General features: G+C 33.9%; 2 protein-coding genes across 2 annotated transcripts in view; both read left to right on the top strand.

Moving 5' to 3' along the window:
* Positions 1 to 11899, top strand: part of LOC142352311 (uncharacterized) — a 52402-nt gene extending 40503 nt beyond the window's left edge. The window contains exons 4-5 of the mRNA XM_075404844.1: positions 3670 to 5806; positions 11294 to 11899. Of these exons, the coding sequence (XP_075260959.1) occupies positions 3670 to 5806; positions 11294 to 11786 (2630 nt within the window). The 3' untranslated portion in view covers positions 11787 to 11899. The remainder of the gene's footprint in view (positions 1 to 3669; positions 5807 to 11293) is intronic.
* A 5866-nt stretch (positions 11900 to 17765) lies between these two features.
* Positions 17766 to 21685, top strand: part of LOC142351768 (uncharacterized) — a 63012-nt gene continuing 59092 nt past the window's right edge. Inside the window, exon 1 of the mRNA XM_075403918.1 lies at positions 17766 to 17835. The gene's annotated coding sequence lies outside the window, so the exon portion shown is untranslated. The remainder of the gene's footprint in view (positions 17836 to 21685) is intronic.

Genomic DNA, 21685 nt, shown 5'->3' with positions numbered 1-21685 from the left:
CTAAAATGGATAACAGGAGAAAAGGCAACATATTATTGCTATAGAAAACTTCAAAAAGCTCTAATACTGGCATTAAAAAGCATCAAAACTCAAAAAATCAAGTTGTTCCGGTAATGACAACTTCCGATAAAAACTAGCTGATAAAGACTAATGCTATAAATTTTTAAACGCCTATTTTTTTTATTTATAGCGAAGAGATTAGTAGCTAAGGAAGCTATTGCTGTTCTTTTTAGCGGCTATGTCTGGAAGCACGGTCCAGAGGCGCATTTTTATTAAGCTATAATTGTTCCGACCCCTCTTGAGGGGGGGGAGAACTATATACTCAAATGGTTTTTTTTGTTCAGTCAATTTTGGCCGATCGATATATTCATCGTAGAGATTTGAGACTGGTATCATTGGAAAGCTTGTCCAGTGTAGAATATGGAATTAAAAAGATTTTTTTGATTTTCATTTTTGACCGGGAGATATCGAGGTTTAAACTTTCGAGAAAAAAAGAGTGAATTCGGTTGATTTCATTCACATTTTTTCGGAATTTTTGACAAAATTCTGCCAATTTTGATAAAATTTAATAAAATTTTTCAAAAAAATCTTGTTGATTTTACGTTTAAAGAAAAAATATATTGTCGGCTCATTGAACTTTTTTCGTCACAAACTCCGGCTAAATATTTCACAAAATTCAGACTTTTTCATCAAAAACAGCACGAAATAAGTTTCTTTAGTCGACTCTGATTAAACTTTCAGGAAGTGCACACCCAAACACCACTAGCAAAATCTTTGTAGACTGAAAGGGGGCTAATTCCACTTCAACTTCCTTTGAGAGTACTCTGAAAATAAAATTTTGCCGTTTTTTGCTAACTTTATTCGTTGATTATCAAAAACGCAGCATTTATTTTTGATTCTTTAACTAACAAAATGTCTATATCAATGACATTCCAAAAATTAAATAATCCTTATGGACAATCAGCATTAGCAGGACTAGTTCTCTACCAATCCTGGACCGTTACAATCCAAAAATAATTTGGATTGTCATCAGTCTGTTTTTTATTAAAAAAATTTGATCTTTTTCATGTTATTTAAATAACAGAACATTTCAAATCAAAACTCACTAGTGATAGGTTCTATTGGCTTCATAATTAGATTGAAATTAATTTATCTAGTTGATTCCTTGAAAGTTTATGGTCGTTTTGACTTGTAAAATATTTGATTTTTAAATAAAAAATGTCTTATTGAAGTTTGCCTCCATTTTTCTCTTTTTGGTCAACTTGTAGCTTAGTCTCAGCAACGTAGAGTGCTCCTTCTTTCTGCTGATTTCAAAATTAATCTTTATTGCGGTTGTACGCCTCAAATAATGGTGTTCTGGCCTTGATACTACTAGATTTCACAATTTTTGTTTAAATTTTTGGGTTTTTGCCCATTTTTCATGTTTTCTAGTTTTGTCAAATTATCACGTTATTGTCAGTTCATATATCAGAATTTTAGCGATCAAAATCACATACAATTGATAATATTTAAATCCTTAAAGATATAGATTGTGGTTCTTTACCGCTTTGACAATACTTTCTCGAAGATTTTAATTGAATTTTTTTTAGTTTTGTCTTTAACTGTCGTATTTACTTTGTCTTTTTAGTCGTATTTAATTTTTTGTACAATGAACTGGTTTGATTGGTTTTTCCTGGAAATTAGATGAGCCGATGATCTGATATTAGAAGCTAGATAATGGCTTTCTTGACTTTGAAAACAATTGTTCTCCAAAATGAGAAAAAAAACATTTCAACTTCGCAATTTTGTTCCTTTTATTGTTTGTTTGTTACCTGGTCTCGTTAATTAAAGGTTAAAGATGACATTTTTTTGTCAAGAGAAGGTGTTAAAAGAGTTTGGTGTCACAAAATGTAATCTTTTTAAAGAATTCGTTATGACTTTACTGGCTTCGACACGGGTTTTTCACAAAAAAAAGTAAATTTTTTTTTTGATTTTCGTCATATTTGACATTTTTTTTGCAGACGTAAGACATGTTCTGGATAACTGCAGGTCTCGAAGGCTTCTTTCGGAAGAATTAACGAACCTATTCAATTTTTTCATTTTATAATTAATGGCTTTCATGTCTTTGGAAATAATTTTTTTTCGATTAAAACAAGTATTACATAATCTTGCTTTTTTTCTTTTGAGTCCAATTGTTACCTAGTTTTATTAATGAGAATTCAAATAGTACATTTCAAGGGAAGGTATCAAAAGGGATTGGTGTCACAAAATCTAATGTTTTAAGAGAATTTGTTATGACTTTACTGGCTTCCGCACGGGTTTTTCACAAAAAAAAAGTAAATGATTTTTTGATTTTTGTCATATTTGACGTTCCTTTTGTTGACGTAAGACATATTCTGGATAAATGCATGTCTCAAGGGCTTCTTTTGGAAGAATGGACGAACCTATTCAAATTTTTCATTTTGTAATTAATGGCTTTCATGTCTTTGGAAATAAATTTTTTTCGAAAAAAAAGTATTACATAATTTTGCATTTTTTCTTTTTTTGTCTAATTGTTGCTTATTTTCATTAAAGAGCGGCCGCATAATACATTATCGGTGTTCGACGAAGGTGCGATCAAACATATTTATGGGGCCAAAGTATGGCTTTACGGCTTCCAAAGCGTTTTCTTGCAAGTTTTAATTGATTTTTAGTTTGATGTCTATTTCTTGTTCTTTTTGTAACTGCATAAAACATTGATTATCAAGAGTTCTTAATTCCCTTCTTTAGAAGCATTGGTAATTTTAAACCTGTGGGATTTTTTGTTGATTCCTAATGGTTTTCATTACTTTGAATTTAATTTTTTTTTTAATTCAGCGAATTTTCTAACTTTAAAGTTTCTCTTCTTTTTTTTGTCTAATTGTTACCAAGCCTGATTATGAGCTGGTGAATAACTATTTTGTTCGGGTGAATTACAAGTTATTTTGTTTTGTTTCATCTGACGCTATTTTGACTTTGTTATTAAGTTTTGTTTTTTTAAAACGGACAAATTTTTTGATGTAATTAATGTTTGTTGTTGTTTGATTTTGCCGTTCGTCTTCGCTCGCTTTCTTAATATCGGCATATCTCATCAATCTAATGCATCATTTTTACTCCACTGAGTTATTGGCTTTGGAGGCTATCTTTTCGTTCATACATCAGTTTTTTTGAAAAGTACTTGAATTTTTTGTGTTTTTCTATCTGTTCCTCATTTGGTAGACAATTTTGCCAAAATTGTGGATGAGCGGGGTCGGAACTTTATGTGCAATCGCACGTTACCGAGCCGCCTTGTTTAGTCTTTTTAGATACAATGTTTATTACAATGTTGATTATTCTTTTTCCAACTCTTGGTCATAACACTCGTTGCTTCAGGATTGTGAGTTTCGCACTAGTTTGTTTCAATCAGTGAGAAAGTTTATTGTCCGTACAGGCCAGTCTGCTTTTTGTGATTTGATTTTTTTGCTCAGTTCAATTTTGTACAAATATCCAATTGTATATCACAGTATATATATCTCTGGCTGAATTCTTTGTGGTACAATTTTTGACTCCAGTAGTTTTAATTCAGCTTACCGTTAGTAATTCGCAGATATTCAATGTTTTGCTCATGAATTTAATGGAATTTTAGAATAGCAATTTTTTCTTGTCACCCATTTTGGTGTTGGATTTTTTCAGGACATCTTTCGGTGTGGGCCTTGACATCCGACAACAGGGTTCTGTTCCGTGACGGAGTTTCAGCTCACAGACCAGAGGGATCCCACTGGCGTCTTGTGGACTCAGTTGTAGAATCCATTAATCAAATAGCAGTCGGTCCAACAGGTGCGACCTGGATCGTTACTTGGAACGGAAGTCTCCTCGTCCGACGAGATGTGAGTGCTAGAACCCCTTGGGGTTCTAAATGGGTTACCCTAGTCGCACCCGAGGATAGAATTGTGCCCAGATTCCAAAGAGTCAGCATAGGAGAGAAAAGTGCCTGGGCCATTTCTGCCAGCGCCCAGAAAGTTTACTATTTGCCCAACATTGATGCCAAATTCATCGACTATAAATGGATTGAAGTTGTGGGTGAAATGTTTGGAGTCTATGTTGGTCTGAATAATCACGTTTGGGCAGTTCCTCTCACTGAAAGATCTGGTATTTTTTACAGAGACAAAGTAGTCCCCGATGAGATTTGCGGCCGGTCATGGACAAAGTTAGAGGTCGATTTGAAAGATGTGATTTTTTGCAGTTCTCAAAGTGATGCAACTTCTACTTTTACGAATGCCTCTGAAATGACTGTGTGCAAAATAAGGGAGATTTCGTCTACTTCATTTGAATGGAATCCTGCGATTGCCTTTAGTTGCTTTTCAAAATCGGCCAAGTTTAAAATTCAGCCAAAATCACGGCTTGAAGTTATAAATAACTTCAAAAGAAGAAATTCGAAGGAGTTTACACCTTTCTATCTGGAAGCTGAGTTTTTGGAACATCAACTGATTGAAAAGGATGAAATTTATGATAATGTAGATAACAGAGAGCGTTTAACAGTAGAAGTATACACAAATATTCAGACATCAAAAAACAGTTTGAAAGTTAACAGCAAACTCTTGAAGTGTCAACTTTCGGTTAAGCCTCAACTTGATTCCAATATCGAGTTTCTAAACTTTGAATTCGAAGACTCAAATATTTGGGCAGTTTATCTAGAAGTTTCGAGAATAGTTTGTGTACGACAAAAACACGACCTGGACAATGCTACTTTAATGGTCAACATCTTGCCTTTCGATAATAACTCAGGGTTCTTTTCAATTGTGTTTCCTACTTACAAGGAATTGTTCACTTGGTGCGATGATTTCAAATGTTTTACCAGTTCAATTCAAAGCAGAGCTAACCTTACTCAGCAGTGTCGATTCGATAATCAATTGTTTTTCATCGATGACTTAGGAAGTGCATTTGCTCATTCAAAGTCAATAACAAATGAAAGTTTCACTATGACGTGGGAACCTTTAGAAGGACATTGGAGTGATATTCTGGTATTTGGAAGACTTCTCTTGGGTGTAACTCACGATAAATCGATATGGATAAACAACTCTGTCACTGCGGAAAAGAACGTGGAAGAAACTATGGATCTGGATGTAATGCATGATTCTGTGTTTGTAACTGTGCAAGAAATCGAAACTTGGACCGTTGCCATTGGATACCGTGGTAAATATTTTACATGCTCCCCAAGAATATTCTGGAATGAATTGATGGCGAGCAACAAGTACGAATCAACTTCGGATCTGAGTTGTGTCCAGCTGCCGAACACGAGATGGGAATGGGCATCGAATGACTGGGTCGTGGATTACACGAATGCCGATCGCGATGGGTGGTCTTACGGATCAGACATTGAGAACCCGAGGTTATTTCACCCAGTTCCAGACAGAGGCGACCATTACAGAAAACGGACTCACAAACGTCTATGTATTTTCAAACAGAAAAGTAGCTGGAAGCTGTTATCGACGAAACCTGCTATCGTTGAACTTGCGACCACTACTCAAAAGCCGAAGAAAGGGATTTTGGTGCTCGACGAACAATCCAGTCAGAAAATGTCAAAATGTTTTTCAAAGGATTCCTTATCGTCTTCAGATTACTCAAGTACCACCACTGCGTATCACAAGTCTCATCAGTTGTGGGCTTTGGACGAAGATGGGTTTCTGTTTAAAGCAGTGATTGATGTGGATAAAATTGAAGGCAATTTGAGTGGAGAGGAGTACTGGGGGTGGAGTGAGTGTTTGTCGTGGAAACAGGTGGAACTGGACAATCAACTGGTGTCGATCACTGCCGTCGATTATTCCGGAGGGTTAGTATTCTGAATACAATCATATGCATTTAATTAGCAGATTGATAGCAGTGTGAACGAATTTTGAACGAGAAACACTGATTTTTAAATTGAGAATTATGCTTATCGAGAAAAGCCGCAACTTTAAGAAAATCCATAAATTTAATTTTCCATTTTTAAGTTTCTCTATTTTATTTTTATAGCTGCGAAGCTGTAAGCTGAGCGTAGCTATATTGCGGTGCTCTTCGTTTTTTGTTTCGTCGTCTGACGCTCCATTTTCGTTTTTTATTTGTTCTAGATCATTAAGTCTCGTCACTGCTTAAATGGTTTTTTTCGCGCTTGATTTCACGCTTTCTGCGTGACCTAAATTGCGGTTATTCAGAAGTTGTCTGTTGCTGAAACAAAGTTGATTGTAAGAGGAAAGATTGTATGGTCCGTCAGCCGAGTGGTTAAGGTGACTGGCTGTTCATCAGGAGATCGGCCGCGGCTGTGAAAAATTTTTTGCACCCAAAAACAACCTATCAACTACTCATTTCTGTATCTTTTTCCATCTGTATTTTACAGCACGCAAGTCTATTTTGCAGCTATTCAGAAATCTGCCGGCTATGTTTATGATTGGAAAGTTGCGAGTAGGGGTTGTCTGCTTCTGGTCCTGTTGTCTATGCTCGTGGAGTCTCTTTGTAATGTACAAAGTGACAAAACTTTTCACTCCAAAATTTTAGACAAAACTATCGGAGAAATACATTCTTTTTTTCTTTTTCTTTCTTTCAACAAAGTCGTTTTAGTTCATAACGAACGTCTTCTGCGAATATGACTGTGTTTTAAATCAAAAATTTAGATTCTTTGCGTTTTGCTCTTGTTTGATTTTTCATTGTTCCGACCCCCACTTTAGTGGGGAGAGAGGAACTATATACTCAAATGGTTTTTTTGTTCAGTCAATTTTGGCCGATCGATATAATCATCATAGAGAAGTGAGTGGTATCATTAGAAAGCCAGTCCAGCGTAGAATAAGGAATTAAAAAGATTTTTCTCAATTTTCCGCTTTTTATAGGGAGATATCGAGGTTTAAAGTTTTGTGAATAATTGCTGTTTTTATTCACATTTTCAGTATTTTTGACCAAATTTTTATCAATTTTGCTAATAAAATGTAAAAATCGTTAACTGTACTGCTTTTTATTTCATCTCTAAAGATAATAGAGGGTTGCTGATTTGTTCGATCCGTGTTTTTTTGGCTAGAATCTATGCTAAATTTTTCAAAAATCAGACTTTTTCGAGAAAAATAGGACCACATTTGCTTTTTTAGCCCACTTGCTTTAAATTTGCTGGAAGTAGACACCTTAAAACTGCGGTTGAAGTCTTCTTCAGCTCAGAAAGGAGCTAGTTGTAATCTTGCTAGCTTTATAAGTCTGCTGGATCATAATTTTGCAAGTTTTTTTTGCAAATTTAAACTCGATAATTACAAAAAAGAGCATTATTTATTTTTTTGACAAACTGAAAATTTTGTTTAAAAACTGATCCATTTCGCAATCGTTGGAACAATTGAATGTTTTGCTAGACGCGCAGCAAGATCTGGACTTATCTTGATCTGACCGTGTATCCTTACGATAAAAAGTTTTTAGATTTAAATGGGGCGCGACCTTTTTTTCAAATCATTTCCGCTATGTAAATGTTTTTATGTAAATTACTGACCAGAATCTCAAATCAGGGCTCAATTAATGACAGATACTATTTGCAAAAAAGATGTCCAACGAAATTATAACATGGTTTAAGAGTTAAGCTCATGGTTTTCACGGCTGTGACCAATTGTTTTCGAAAAAGTTTTATAGATTTCTTGAGTTTTGCATTCATTTGTTATACGTTTTGTAGCCCAACGACTTAGTGTCCCCAATCAAAGATGCGATTAATTTTGAGGAGGGGTAGATGAACCTAGACAATTCTTTCAGTTTTTATCTAATGTCTCTTATGTGTTCGAATATACTTGTTTTAAGGAGAGATCGGTGAATTTTTGAACTTTGCCACTATTTTATCTTATTTCTCTCAACTTCGGGCTCAGCCTCAGTAAAAACAGGCAAATACCAATTCCGTGTGATTAATACATTTTTGTTGGAAACGGTTTTATATTCAACTTATGTTTTCCTTGTTTTGATACTACGCGTTTTCAAATATTTTTTTTTTTTTCATTTTCATTTTTTAGAATAATTGAATTTTTTATGAGTCCATTTCGTTTCCTTCTCGAATTATCACATTGTTGGCAAATCTAATTGAAGAAAGCATAGACTTTTGCTTTGGAATTTTTGAACAGCGTTAGAAAAATGCGTATCTGAATATATTAATTGTTTTTGTTGAATAGTTTATGCTTTTTTGGGCTGAGACCAAGTTATCTCGCAAAATTTTGTGCATTTTTTGCTGTTTTTTAATGTTTGTCTTTCTTTTTGTTGATTTCTGCCATTTACTTGATAACGATAGGTCTCAATTGCTTCCCCAGGACGTATATCTCCACCTAGATAAAGATCTCAGTTTAGAGCTGTTTGCTTTAATGACTTTCAAATTAAAATTTTTTAAAACAGTTTTTTTTCAACTGTCTCTTTTTTCTCAACTTGGCCACCATGTTACTCAATCTCACTGATTATAAGTCTCAATTACGTTTGATGATTCATCCATTTTTATTGCGCTTTGTTATACGTTGTGACTGATTGCTTCGACCATTTATTTTCAAAAAAAAATTTCGAGATTTATATACTGTTCAACTTTCGAGTTCCATTTTGTTGTCTACGTTGTTCTTTTATAGGGAAGGCTCCCTGATGTAGAGATGAGGAGAAACATGATTTACAGTTCTTGCTTGTAAAATCTAATAAGTATAGTGCCTTGAATAGTGTGATGTAAAATTGTTTGAAGTTTTGGCTTCTTTGTGTGTTTGTTATGTATTTGTTATTTTGTGGGGTCGTGGCGTGTTCTCATTATTTATAGGCCCAATTGGCTTTCTGAGGTGTTGCAACTTAATCCATCGCTTTTTGATGAAATCTTAAATCTGTTATGACTTTTGGAAATGTTTGTTACCAAAACAAATTTGGGTATTTGAGCTTTGTCATTTTTTTTTTTTAATTTTTTGGTCAAATTGTAGTTCATTCTTTGCAAACACAGGTCACAACCCGTTTGCAGTGAGCTATAAATTAACCCGTGCAACATTTTAAGCTTCAAACTTCCGTTTCTCGGCTTTTTTGTCACTTTGACTACGAGACTTCATAAAATGTTTGAGATTTTTATATATTCGTACATTTTAGAGGATTTTTATTTTTTTTTTGGTTTATAACAATAATCGTAAGCCCCATTGGCTTCAAAATTTTGCGCAATTGAAGATTGGAGATTGGTGTGTCTCAATTGCTTAGTGTGGAGATATAACTAAAAGTTCAGTGATTTCAGGTGATATTTAATGACACTAATAGCTCTGAAGTTAATTGTTTTCAAAAAAAGAAACGTATTTTTTAACTTTGCACCTCTTTGCTATCTTTTCACTTTTTGTCGAGCTGTTAACCTGTCGCATTGAGAACCGGTCCCATATTTTTTCTAATGAAGTATAGGTTAAACTGTTTTGTTTAGATTTTGTCTGATGCGAGTTTGATTTTGTAGACATCGAGTTGTGGTCGTAAATAATGTTCGTTTTTTGATTTTTTTAATGATCTTTTTAGTAGTTTTATTATCAAAAACTGTCATCGGCCCTCTAGCGTGGCATTATAATATTCCATTGGTTGTTAATTGAACGATATCTAAGTTTTTGGTCTCTTCATATGGTAGCCAATTAAGTTAAGAATGTGGATGAGCGGGGTCGGAACATTATGTGCGTACACACATTATCGAGCCTCCTTGTTTCGTTTTGTTATCACTTAGTCTCAATTTTGGTCCGTGTCATCGGTTTCTGTTAAGGCATAACTGATTGGAAATCATCTCTTTGGATGCAATGGATATATGGTAGTCTAATTATTGATTTGAAATCATATCTGGTGGTCTTAATGATGTATGCAATTTGTTGTCAAAAATATTTGAGTTTTTGAATTTTGCCGTTTTTTGTCTTTGCGATCTTCTGGTGAAATTACCCCTAATGCGGTGTAATTTAATCCATTTATCGGCTTTCTTTTAGATATTTTATGCTGTTGTATGATTTTTAGTATAGAATTATGTTTTTGTTACTTAAAAATACCAATTTTCAAAAAGATTCTGGTTTTATTAAATTTTGAATTTGTGCCCCTTTTTACTTTGTCTGTCATTGATTTCTGAAGACCTTGAACTCTGAAAACGTTGTCAGAGTTTTGTTCAAATTGATTTTTTACAACACTAGTTTTCGCAGAAATTGGTCTTTAATTTTTGTTTTTTGTTTGTGGATTTAGGGTGATATGCTTTATTAACTGTCAAAGTTTACTGGGAAGTTTAATAACTGTCAAAGATCTAGTAATTTGATGATGTTGAGGTCATCAGTTACTACATGTTTTTAGATTGTAATTCAGGACTTGTCATGTTTTTTGTCACTTCTTTAATGAACATATGACGTTACGCTCACTTCAAATCTATCTTCATACATTCACGCAGTTTTGACTGAACTGCGTGCGTGACGTCCTTTTTCACGTTTTTTTTATCTGTTCAGGCTATTATGTCTTTGGTCGCTCGTGACTTACCTAACTCTCAAAAATGACTTCCTCGCTTTCGAATTGATTTTTGCTAACTAATTGAAGGAGATGAGGTCATGTCAATCTGAATTGAGGTTATTTGAGTATAGCTAATAGTTAAACAGCACACAAATTGTACAATAGAATAATTATACAAAAGACCTCGGAGCAATTAGTTATAAAAACTGATATTTCTATTATTCGATTTCATGTTTTTTTTTCATGATCTTTTCGAGACTGCAGAGCTTCAAAGCTATTGCAACTAATTTCCAATGATCTGCCTGTGAGCTTTTCTTCTTTTTCTTTTTTCTATCTTTCCTTTCCTTCCTTTCTCTTTTTTTAAATTCTCAAACAGTCGTATCCTTTAACAAGTTGTAAAAGTTAGAAACGCGAAACGCAGAAAAAGATAGCGTACATACTTGACGGACAGCAGAAGGCAACTTTGCCTAGTTAAAAGACTGGAATTTTTTGAGGTTTAAAGCTTTTGAACATTTTTTGTAACTTGAATCGAATCCAAGTTTAAATTGCCTTGGTCTCTGAAGTGTCCGCTCAATTTGATGCTAGTTTTTGTCAAAGTTTTAAAGCTCGTACTCCTTTACCCAATAAAGTTTAGTTGGTAAAGGTAGTTTTCTTCTGACGCACCGATGTTTTCGAAATATTATACGGCTGATTTGATTTTCTATTCTATTGATTGGATTGTTGTTTTATTTGATTGGACCGATCTGTATTTAAGTATTCTACAATGAAGAAGACATTGTACATTTGACATGAAAGCTAAAAATGAGCTGCTTTATACTCGGTCCTTTTTTGCGTGAATTAACATCGGAAATGAAGACATGTGCTTGTTCAGACAATTACTGATTGGATTAAGCAACGATGGTATCACCCTTCTCTTCTTCTATCGAGACTACTTCAACCCGGTTGATGGTCCGTACATCGTGGAACCCAAGAAGCATCACAAAAAGTTGACCAATATTTGTGCAGGAGGCGATGCTTGCACTTTGGCAGTCCTGGACTGTTACAAGACCCTGTGGATTAGAGAGGGAACGTCCTGGGATTTTCCGGAAGGTCACGGTTGGACGAAATTAGTTCACAACGTATCTGACGTCAGCATTGACCTTGACAACTCTATATGGGTCGTGCTATCTGATTATAACAGTCAGAAAGGAGTAATGGCTTATCTTTTTGATTCGTCTACAGGGTGTAACTACTTAGAATCAGATCCTAATATGGTCCAAGCACCCAAACTGAGTTTGAACAGAAGGTATCAGTGTGGAGTTGTGATTGGACCAAACATCAAGCATATCTCTTGTCAGTCATTTTCCGTAAAGCCATCGGTATAATCTATCTATAAACGGCAACGGTTTTTTCGTTTCACACTAGGACATAATAATCACAATGGTGCTGTATTTATTACTATGAGTACTATAGAGATTAATTTAGAATTTTGATAGCATATGTTTCTGCTTGACGATAATATTTTATATTTAATTGGGATTAGTTGATTGCTGAGAAACGGAATTTTGGGTTTTTATTGTCAGCTAGTTTTCACCTACCCAGGTTTAATTAACTTCTGCGTGGTAAAAATTAAATGGCAGCATTATGACTAAATATTGCTTAATAACTTCAACTGCTAACAATTGTGACCTCTGAGAAAAGTTTGACTCGTCGTAATTCGTTTTTCCAAAATGAAGATGGTGTGTTTAAAACTTCTAACAATTTTTCGAAGTATTGCTTTTAACTACACTGCAACGAAATTTGTAGCAATCATTGGAGTCCTGGTGACGTTTTATGTTAAATTGTTCATTTGGTTGGTTGACTTTTCCTCTACAAACGGGACAATTTAGTGAAGCGCGAGGGCATGAAATTGCACTGTAGATCCCACAGATTTTCACTAGTCTCTAAGTGTACACATTTGTTAGTTCTAATCTAGTGCTAATGAAATTTTTCAATTTATACTTGATCAACATGTACATATACAGATCTGTGATTCTTCAATAAAACAAAACAAAAAGGGATAAACCATGGATTCCAAGGAACTCAAAAAATTAATAGCAGAAAAATATCATTTGTACAGTCAATACAAATTTTCTCAAAACTACGATGTTTTCGACGAGTTCGAAAAATGCCGTAACCTAGTGAACCGAAAATTACGAGATGCACATCACAGATATTCTGCTGATGTTTTTAAGCAATGTGAAACATCGAAGCAGAAATGGAATTTCATCAATAAAAAATTAGGAAACCACAAACAAGGTATGTGTCTGAAATTGAAACAAACGGAGCCAAGACCGTAGGCAAAAAAGCAATCTGCAATGCATTTAATAAATATTTCTCGGAAATGGATAAATTTTCTGGTGATTTCGTTCCTCTCAATATCCATAAGTTGGATCACTGTTCTGAAAAATTCATTTTAAGAGTATTGACTTTAAAAGAAATCTACAAAACCTTTGACAGTTTAGAAAGAAGTAAATCACCGGGTCCGGTATTTGTCCATGCGTGGTCTTTAAAGGCGGCGAAATACGCAATTGGTACTCATCAGCAATTTATTTAAAATTAATATATTCAAAACAGTGTCTTTCCAACTTTTCTAAAACTTGCATATGTCACACCAATTCACAAAAAGGATCAACAACTTAAGTGTGCAACTATCGACCAATTTCGATCACACCAACTTTTGCTAGGCTTTTCGAGAAGCTTCTCCTTTCTCAAATGATGGATCACATTATAAAAACAATCTGTTGAATAAAGAGCAATTTTGTTTCCAAAACAAAAAATCTTCAACAGATGCAGTATCATTTTCCATTGAGACAGTAATAGAAAACCATGAAAATGGGAAAAACACTGCAGCAATTTTCTTGGACCTTGCAAAAGCATTCAATTCAATTTCGCCCAAAATATTTCTTAAAAAAGTAGAGTGCTTCAGCTTCTCTGAGCCTGCAGTTAATTTATTGAAATCTTTTCTCGAAGATCACAATGCGTCAAAATAGGCACCGAGGTCTTAGAACACATTTTCGTTAATCATGGAGTACCGCAAGGCACAGTGTTAGGACCCCTAATTTTTCTTTTATACGTTAACGATTTTTCAGATGACTTTGAGCCTGTTGAATTTGCAGACGATACTAGTATTTTATGTCGATATGAACCAGGAGAAACAATTGCAACAAAATTGAAAATATTTTATTGAAGCGGACAGTTACTTAAAGGAAAATCAACTCACTTTGAATGCTGATAAAACAGACTTCTTTATTTTTCTACCAGGGACGAATTAGAACTAAAAATTACTTTTAACGGATATTGAGTAGTCTGCTGAGGGTTGTTGTTATCTAGGAACAGACCTTGACTCAAAATTTAATTTTGAAGCACATCTAAAAGAAGTTTTTTTTAAAAAAAAAATGGCGGCCGCCATTTGCTCACTATATTTGGTAAGAAACCATTGTTATTTGGAAGTAAGGCTGCAAGTTTTTGAAATTTTTGTCCTGTCTCATTTGTCATTCAGTGGAGTTTATTTACAAACATTGTCAGTAAAAAAACATACAGCGTATAAATCGAGAGATTAACTGGGGCATAAAAGTGTGTTATATGCGTCGTAAATTCGAACCTTGTCCTGCTATCCTTCTCAAATTGTTTGTCCTACCTGCTCAATTAATTATTTCAAAGTTTAATATATTGAATTTCCACAGACTTGAATCACAGAATAGTATCAGAAACATTTAAAATGTGCAAACCGCCTACAGTTAAAACAGAACAAACGGACAAAACAGCTGATAATAAGAATGCAAAAGTATACTAAGCAGAGTAAAAGATCTTGGATTTTGAAGAGCATACAAAAATGGAATAAGTTACCCTTTAACGTAAGAGAGACGGAGAACAACTCTTTTCAAAAGAACTTTAACAGAGTTTTTGCATCGTCAGCATGAAAAGTTTCCAATAGATAGACAGTTAGGATCATTCGTGTCTTATTTTTATATTTAGTGGAACTAACAGCTTTATGGATAAAATCAATTAATAACCAGAAGATTAATGTATAATTTTGATTATTTGAATAAATATTCCTGATTATTCTGAAGGCATGTAAACTTTTACCTCTCGGTAATTTTATTAATTTCATGTTTGAAAAAAAACGGATTGTCAGCTGGAGGCCCTTGCAGTGCTAAAATTTCAAAGTGATCTGGAAAATCAGGATTAATCAAATAAATATAGGTTTTAAAAAACAATTTTTCCTCTCTTATCACATTGTTGAAACAATTGGTCTTTGAGATTGAAACACAAGTTTTCAAGAAAAATACTTCGTTCGAGAGGCTACAGAAACCACCAAAGAGGCCAACGAATTTCAATTTTGAAAATATTTTTCTAGAAATTTTGGTTTCTGTATTTTACTTGCAGTTGAGTTGAGGAGTATCACTGTTGTTCCTTTGAATTCTGCTTCTGACAAATGAAACTAGAGAAATTTATTATGTGGCAGTAATTAGTTTTCTTAAGTTAGTCATTGATTTCAAAGACGAATGAAATTGAATGTTTTTTTCTTTTTTTTAAAATACAAAAATGTATGTTTAAATTTTTGATTCCCATGTCCAAGTTTTCTTGTTTTGATTAAATCAAAAATTTATTGCAATAGTTAAAAGTAAAAGCCTAAGCTGAGTCTTAAGAAGAGAAAGAATATAATTTAATAATTTAATACACTCCTTAACGCGTACTTTTCCCAAATTTTTTTCTTAAAAAAGAAATGCCCTTTTCTTGTTTTCATTTCAATTTTTAAACAGCTCCCCTTTTTCAACCGGCAATGAAGTTAGTTCATTTTTTTTTATAAATATCAAAATTAGCCTTCAAGGGCTAGAAAATGATGTTTCTCTTTTTTCTCTACGATGCCTAAAACAAAAAAGTGAAAATTTGACTGAGGAAAAAGAAAAGAGCCGGCCGCGCATATATTCCTCCATTTTTAAAAAATGTTGGAACAATAACTTGAAATTTAACTTTTTTGCACAAATAGGAAAAATTGATTATCTTAATGCACAGGGGGAAGACGTAGCAAAAATTTAGTTAAATTGCAAGAAAAGTACTTGTAGTTAACTAAGAGGACGCTGGCAAACGCTGGAATTAATGCTGTAGCAGTTCAGAAGTCAATTAGTTTGTAGCACGGTTAATATCATCGAGATTTTATTGCGTCGATTAAAAGCTGTTTTCATGTGTAAGATATTGTATGTTCATAAATTGTTTATGGAAAGGGGAGAATTGGGCAAAAGAGTTATGTAACGCAATATGTTGCTTGCTGAAATTTAGGATTTTGTTTCTCTGCTATGAATTAAGTAAAGAATAATTGAAACTGTAAAATGATCTATCGTCAATTGCGTTGCGCTGCTTTTTTGACCCAACAAAGATTTACCATTTGAAAATATTCCTTATACTCGCCAATTTTCCAGCCTTATCTGAGAACGGAAACGTACTTCGTTGATATTTGAAAATGGATCATTGATAAAACTTTAAATTATTAAATCTAAGCGAACAAAATTTTGCAATAAATTATTCTAGAATATCAAAATTGTATCTATCAAGAAATGTACATCTAATTAAATATCTAAATTTCAGAATTAATCTATCCATTTAATTGTAGCGTTTGAATTGTAACAGTTAATATTAAGTCCTTCTAATATATTGCAACTGTATACTGCTTGCTGAAAGGACTCGGTCTATGGAAGTGGGCATGTATATTGTAATACTGTGATACTTTTTACAAAGTGGCTCATTGCTCGGCTAAGGTGAATAATTGTGTATCCGACATTTGAATCGGACTGGCTATTTGTCATCTGTCCACGGTTGCGCTGTTGTTGTCGTGGGATCCTTTTGCTGAGAGATGTGACATCTTTCGAGGAGTTGTATCTTCTAGGTCGGAATCGTCGCTCATTATTGTTGTTGTTATTCTGTTGTTTTTGTTTAATGTTTACACCCCGAAACCACCGCCCACTGTTCCCTGCTCAAGGAGAATTCTCATCAAATCTTCGTCCATTTTAGATCCGACTCAAAATAAGATATAAACAAAGTTTTAGCCTTTTTGGGCAACTTTACCGTTTATTCGCTTAACAAGGAGTGAACGGAAGGGATAAAAGTTATAACTAGAGAAATTAAGTTACTCCAGTTAGATTTTTCAAGTTCTTCCTTAAAGTTTATTTGAAACCCAAGTAAAAACGATTTGAAATGGGCTGCTTTATGATAAAGTTTTGTTCTGTATAGGTTGAGTTATCTAATAGGCGTTGGAAAAGTTTTCCGCTTACTGGAGCAAATTTTGCAAAGAAAGTTTGTTTTTTATAGCTGACTGTTTTGTGGATTGTGTTGGTTTGGAATGGCTGATTTAATTGTGACTCTCTCTTAAATGCTCTCTCTCTCTTGGAATTGGTTCAAAAGCTGACTTAGTTCGAACAAATGTCAAGTATTTTGGAAAGGTATTGTTGATTAATGTTTTGTTGATTACTGTTCTCACCAAATATGGACATGGCTTTGATGAGTGATTACGTAAAGTATGTTTGACAATCGATAAGTGTTTTGCTAGCTTTCAAGTCACTCTCTTCAGTAATGACGTCACTGAAGTACTTGTTTGTTGTTGTGTTGCCAATTGAGTCATTATTACATAATTTGCAAACTTACTACAAAGCTGCTCGAGAATGTTCGCCGCGTGAATTTCATCTGTTTTAGGATTTTAATGCTCTCCCGGTATAAAGCCTATTTTGGAATAAATACCAATGTTATTGTTAAAGTATATTTAAGTTCTTCAACTTTCAACTGACCGATCGGCTTTCATTTAGTCGGTAAATTTTGAGTTGTTTTAATTGTGGGCGTTTCAAAAGGGGTTTGACTGAACTTATGCCGACAATACAATATTGTGAAGTTTTCTCTGTGGTTTGACTTCATTATTTTGCCATTCAATGGTTACTTAATTATTATGAAGTCAAATTAAATGCGTCATTTCGTGAACAGATCTGCCATTTTGATAAAGGTAAAGGTGTGTTTTGTGGAGCTAAAGATAAGGCCAGAACAGTAGGTTAAAGGTCAGTGATTGCCTGGTTTGGGTCGTTGGAAGCTCACAGATTAACTTGATAAGATCATTTTAAATTCAAATTTAAATTCAGGGTGACGTCATGATTCATTTGCAGGAGTGCAATTGAAGAATACGAAAAACGTTTGGTTTAAAAGATCGATCAAGTTTAAATGTTAAAAGTAGACATTCAAAGATATTTTGTAGCATGACTAACGGATGTGATCATTTTACTTGGCTGTAGTCTAGGAAGAGGTCGAAACCACAGGACACCTTCTTGAGAAGGTTGAATTCATTACTCGAATGTGATTCGCCAATTGCAGCAATGTGTTCAGAAGTTTAAAGCTGCTGTGATCTGAAAAAAAGTAAGCTTTTTGTCAAAAGTCATCAACTATACTGCTTTGCGTTGATTTGTAGTTAAACTCTTATAAGCATATTGCTGTATCTGTGCTGTGTTACTTATGCGTTAAATAATTCGTTTTCGGAAGTCAATTAGCTGACAGATATTGCAATATTTTTTGAGCCACCAAATGTCACATCAAAATTGAGCATATTCTAAGTTCTCATCCTGCCGTTTTTACTGACTACTATTTTTAATTGCTCTTGAAAAGTTTGAAGCATTTATTGTAAACGTCTGTCTTTTTGCAAATTTTTTTGCTTGACCGTTTTGTTTGAGAACATTCTCCGATTTCACTTCTGCAGTGACGTTTTCGCGCTTGATTGCTTGATTCTGCGTGACCTAAATTGCTGTTAATCAAAAATTAAGCGTGATGCTTAAACAATTTCGATTGTAAGATAAGCTAACACATGGCAATGATAGTCAAGCGATCAATGCTTCTGTCTAGTGCGGCGAGGTCGAAGAGTTCGCACACCTCCTTGGGTGGATTTTTTGCACCCAAAACAAATTCTCTATGCTACAGCTACCTCTGAATTAAATTGCCCCGTCTGCCCTTCGAGAGCAGTTTGTCGGAAGTTAGTCGGTTCATTGTGGGGGAATATATATGCGAGGCTGGCTTTTTCGTTTTCGTCAAAGTTTCACTTTTTGTTTATGCATCGTAGCGAAAAAAGACTAATATCATTTTGTACCCCTAAGAGGCTAGTTTTGAATTTTGTGTTTTGGATGTAAATAATGTTTCTTGTTGTTAATTGGTTTTGTTGTTGAGAAAAGGCAAAAACAATTTGAAGTACATTGTTTATCTTTCTGTTTTATCGTTTTCTCGCAAAGTTTAGTTAAACTTCTGTTTTCTGTCTTGATTTGTTGTTTGTTTTTGTAGACGTAAATGAAATTCTGGATAATGACGGGTCTTAATGACTTCATATTGAGGTATGATTTAACATGAACTTATATTGTTTGTCTTGTCTCGTAGTCTTAGTAATGACAAGTCTCATCGGCCCTTAAATGCGGCTTTATTTATTTTACAAAGTGGTTTGAATTGGAAGCTTTTTTAAAAAATCATACAGCAACTATTTTTGAACAATATTTGTATTTTTGAAAGTTTTCTCTCTCTTCCTCATTTGGTAGACAATTAAGCCAAAAATGTTGATAAACGGGGTCGAAACATTGTGTGCGAACGCACATTACCGAGCTTACTTGTCATTTTGAAGGTTAGCTCGAAATAATTGATATTGACTCGTATTATCAAAACCCTAATGTTCTGTAAATTTATAGTTAGCTGGAAACAGCTGAAAATTGTATTAAAAGTATTAAATAATTTGTAGTGCAAAAATTTACCAACATTTTAGCATGATTAATAATGAAGGAAAAAACTGTATTAATATTATTCAAGTAACCGTTTAAGAAAGTTTGCGAGTCGTTTTTTCCGAGTTGATAAATGCAAATTTTGCATTTCAACCTCTGCTAGAAAACTCAATTTCTAACTGGTTTAACAGTGGTACTTTAGTAAAGGTGACAAAACATTCGTTTGAGGTTCTTTTCATAATCAAACTATCTTTTTCTTCAATAAAGCAGCGCTATCATCGTACAGGCAGAGGCAATTTTCCTTTGTTGGAAACTTTTGAAAATTTTACTGAAATTTTGCTGATTACCGAGGAAGGTCTTTTATCGGTTATTTGCACAAATGCTTTCAATATGACTAAATTTGGTACGAAAAATTGGAAATTAAAGAGCAATTGTTTCCCAATTTCACCATTTGTATCTCTAAATTTGTTAATTTAAAATATCGACATTGAAGAGGTAACAGTTTAGTAGGAGTTGGGAAATCCTAACTTAATAATTAAACACGCCTTTCCCTTTAAAACAACAGGTGTGTATTTTTTTACTGTAATGGAAGCATATAGAGATATCAACTGTAATAAAGACAATCAGCAAAGCTTATGAAGCTAAGACGTGGTTACATAAAAATCATGACTTCTACATTTCCGATTTCATTTTTAACGATTTGACTTTCTTACATGACTATACTTGATACAATGACCTCTAATTGCTACTGTATCCTACATATCTCCCCCTCCTGAGTGTCGGAGACCCAAAACACCGTAAAATTAGAATATCCACCAAAATTCGCAAATTACCCAGAATATCGTAGAGTATCCATCAAAACTCGCAAAATATCCAGAATATCGTAGAATATCCTCCAAAATATTACCCAAATCGTCCTATAGGTTGTCCACAATGCCCAGCAGCTTGTCCACATCGCCCAGTAGGTTGTCCAAGTCGTCCAAAAGTAATGGCGAAAATGGAAAGTAATTAAACAAATATATATAGCAAACAATGTCTTAATACCAATAAATGGTTACAATTGACTAAAGAATGCTTAATTAAGCAAAGTTTCTGTCGTAAAAGAGGAGAAATTATGTTTTAAAATGGACGAATTTGACCAAAATTTGGGAAAATTTTGTGCGTTTTCGTACGAAGCTTGCCTTTAAGGTTGCTTGTAGTTGTAAATAATGGAAAATTTTTCCGAGTTGATAAATGCAAATTTTGCTTTTCAACCTCTGCTAGAAAACTCAATTTCTAACTGGTTCAACAGTGGTACTTTAGTAAAGGTGACAAAACATTCGTTTGAGGTTCTTTTCATAATCAAACTATCTTTTTCTTCAATAAAGCAGCGCTATCATCGTACAGGCAGAGGCAATTTTCCTTTGGAAACTTTTGAAAATTTTACTTGAATTTTGCTGATTACTGAGGAAGGTCTTTAATCGGTTATCTGCACAAATGCTTTCAATCTGACTAAATTTGGTACGAAAAATCGGAAATTAAAGAGCAATTTTTTACCATTTATATCTCTCTAAATTTTTAAATTAAAATGATCGACATTGAAGAGGTAACAGTTTTGTATGAGTTGGGGAATCCTAACTGAATATTTAAATACGCCTTTCCCTTTAAAACAGTAGGTATGTATTTTTTTTCTGTAATGGAAGCATATAGAGATATCAGCTGTAATAAAGACAATCAGCAAAGCTTATGAAGCTAAGTCGTGGTTACATAAAAATCATGACTTCTACATTTCCGATTTCATTTTGAACGATTTGACTTTCTTACATGACTATACTTGATAGAATGACCTCTAATTGCTACTGTATCCTACATATCTCCCCCTCCTGAGTGTCGGAGACTCAAAACACCGTAAAATTAGAATATCCACCAAAATTCGTAAAATTACCCAGAATATCGTAGAATATCCAACAAAGTAATACCCAAATCGTCCCATAGGTTGTCCGCAATGCCCAGTAGCTTGTCCACATCGCCCAGTAGGTTGTCCCTAAAGTAAAATAAGCTGAAATAACCTAAAATAACCAAATTTATCAAAAATAGCGAAAATGGAAAGTAATTAAACAAATATATAACAAACAATGTCTTTTAATACCAATAAGTGGTTACAAATGAGTAAAGAATGCTGAATTAGGCAAAGGTTCTGTCGTAAAGGAGGAGAAATCATGTGTTAAAATGGACGAATTTGGCCAAATTTTGGGAAAATTTTGTACTTTTTCCGTACGAAACTTACCTTTAAGATTGCTTGTAGTTAATAATTGATAGTAAACAATGGCAGTTTTTATTACTTTCAATTTGATGGGGAGTTCTTGGGACAAAATATAAATAGATAACCGGAAAAAAATAATTGGGGAGAGTAACAATGTTGCAAACAATCTGCAAAAAGCTGCAATTAAGTCAACATAAAGGCAAAATTGTTCAATTACTGCGCGTGTTCTCAGATTCTATGCGCACATACTTGACAGTGAGAGCGCTTTTGCACG

This window comes from Convolutriloba macropyga, chromosome 13 (assembly GCF_964194025.1).
Source record: "Convolutriloba macropyga chromosome 13, txConMacr16.3, whole genome shotgun sequence".
NCBI classification, from domain to species: Eukaryota; Metazoa; Xenacoelomorpha; order Acoela; family Convolutidae; genus Convolutriloba; species Convolutriloba macropyga.
This window is presented reverse-complemented; position numbering and strand designations above follow the sequence as displayed.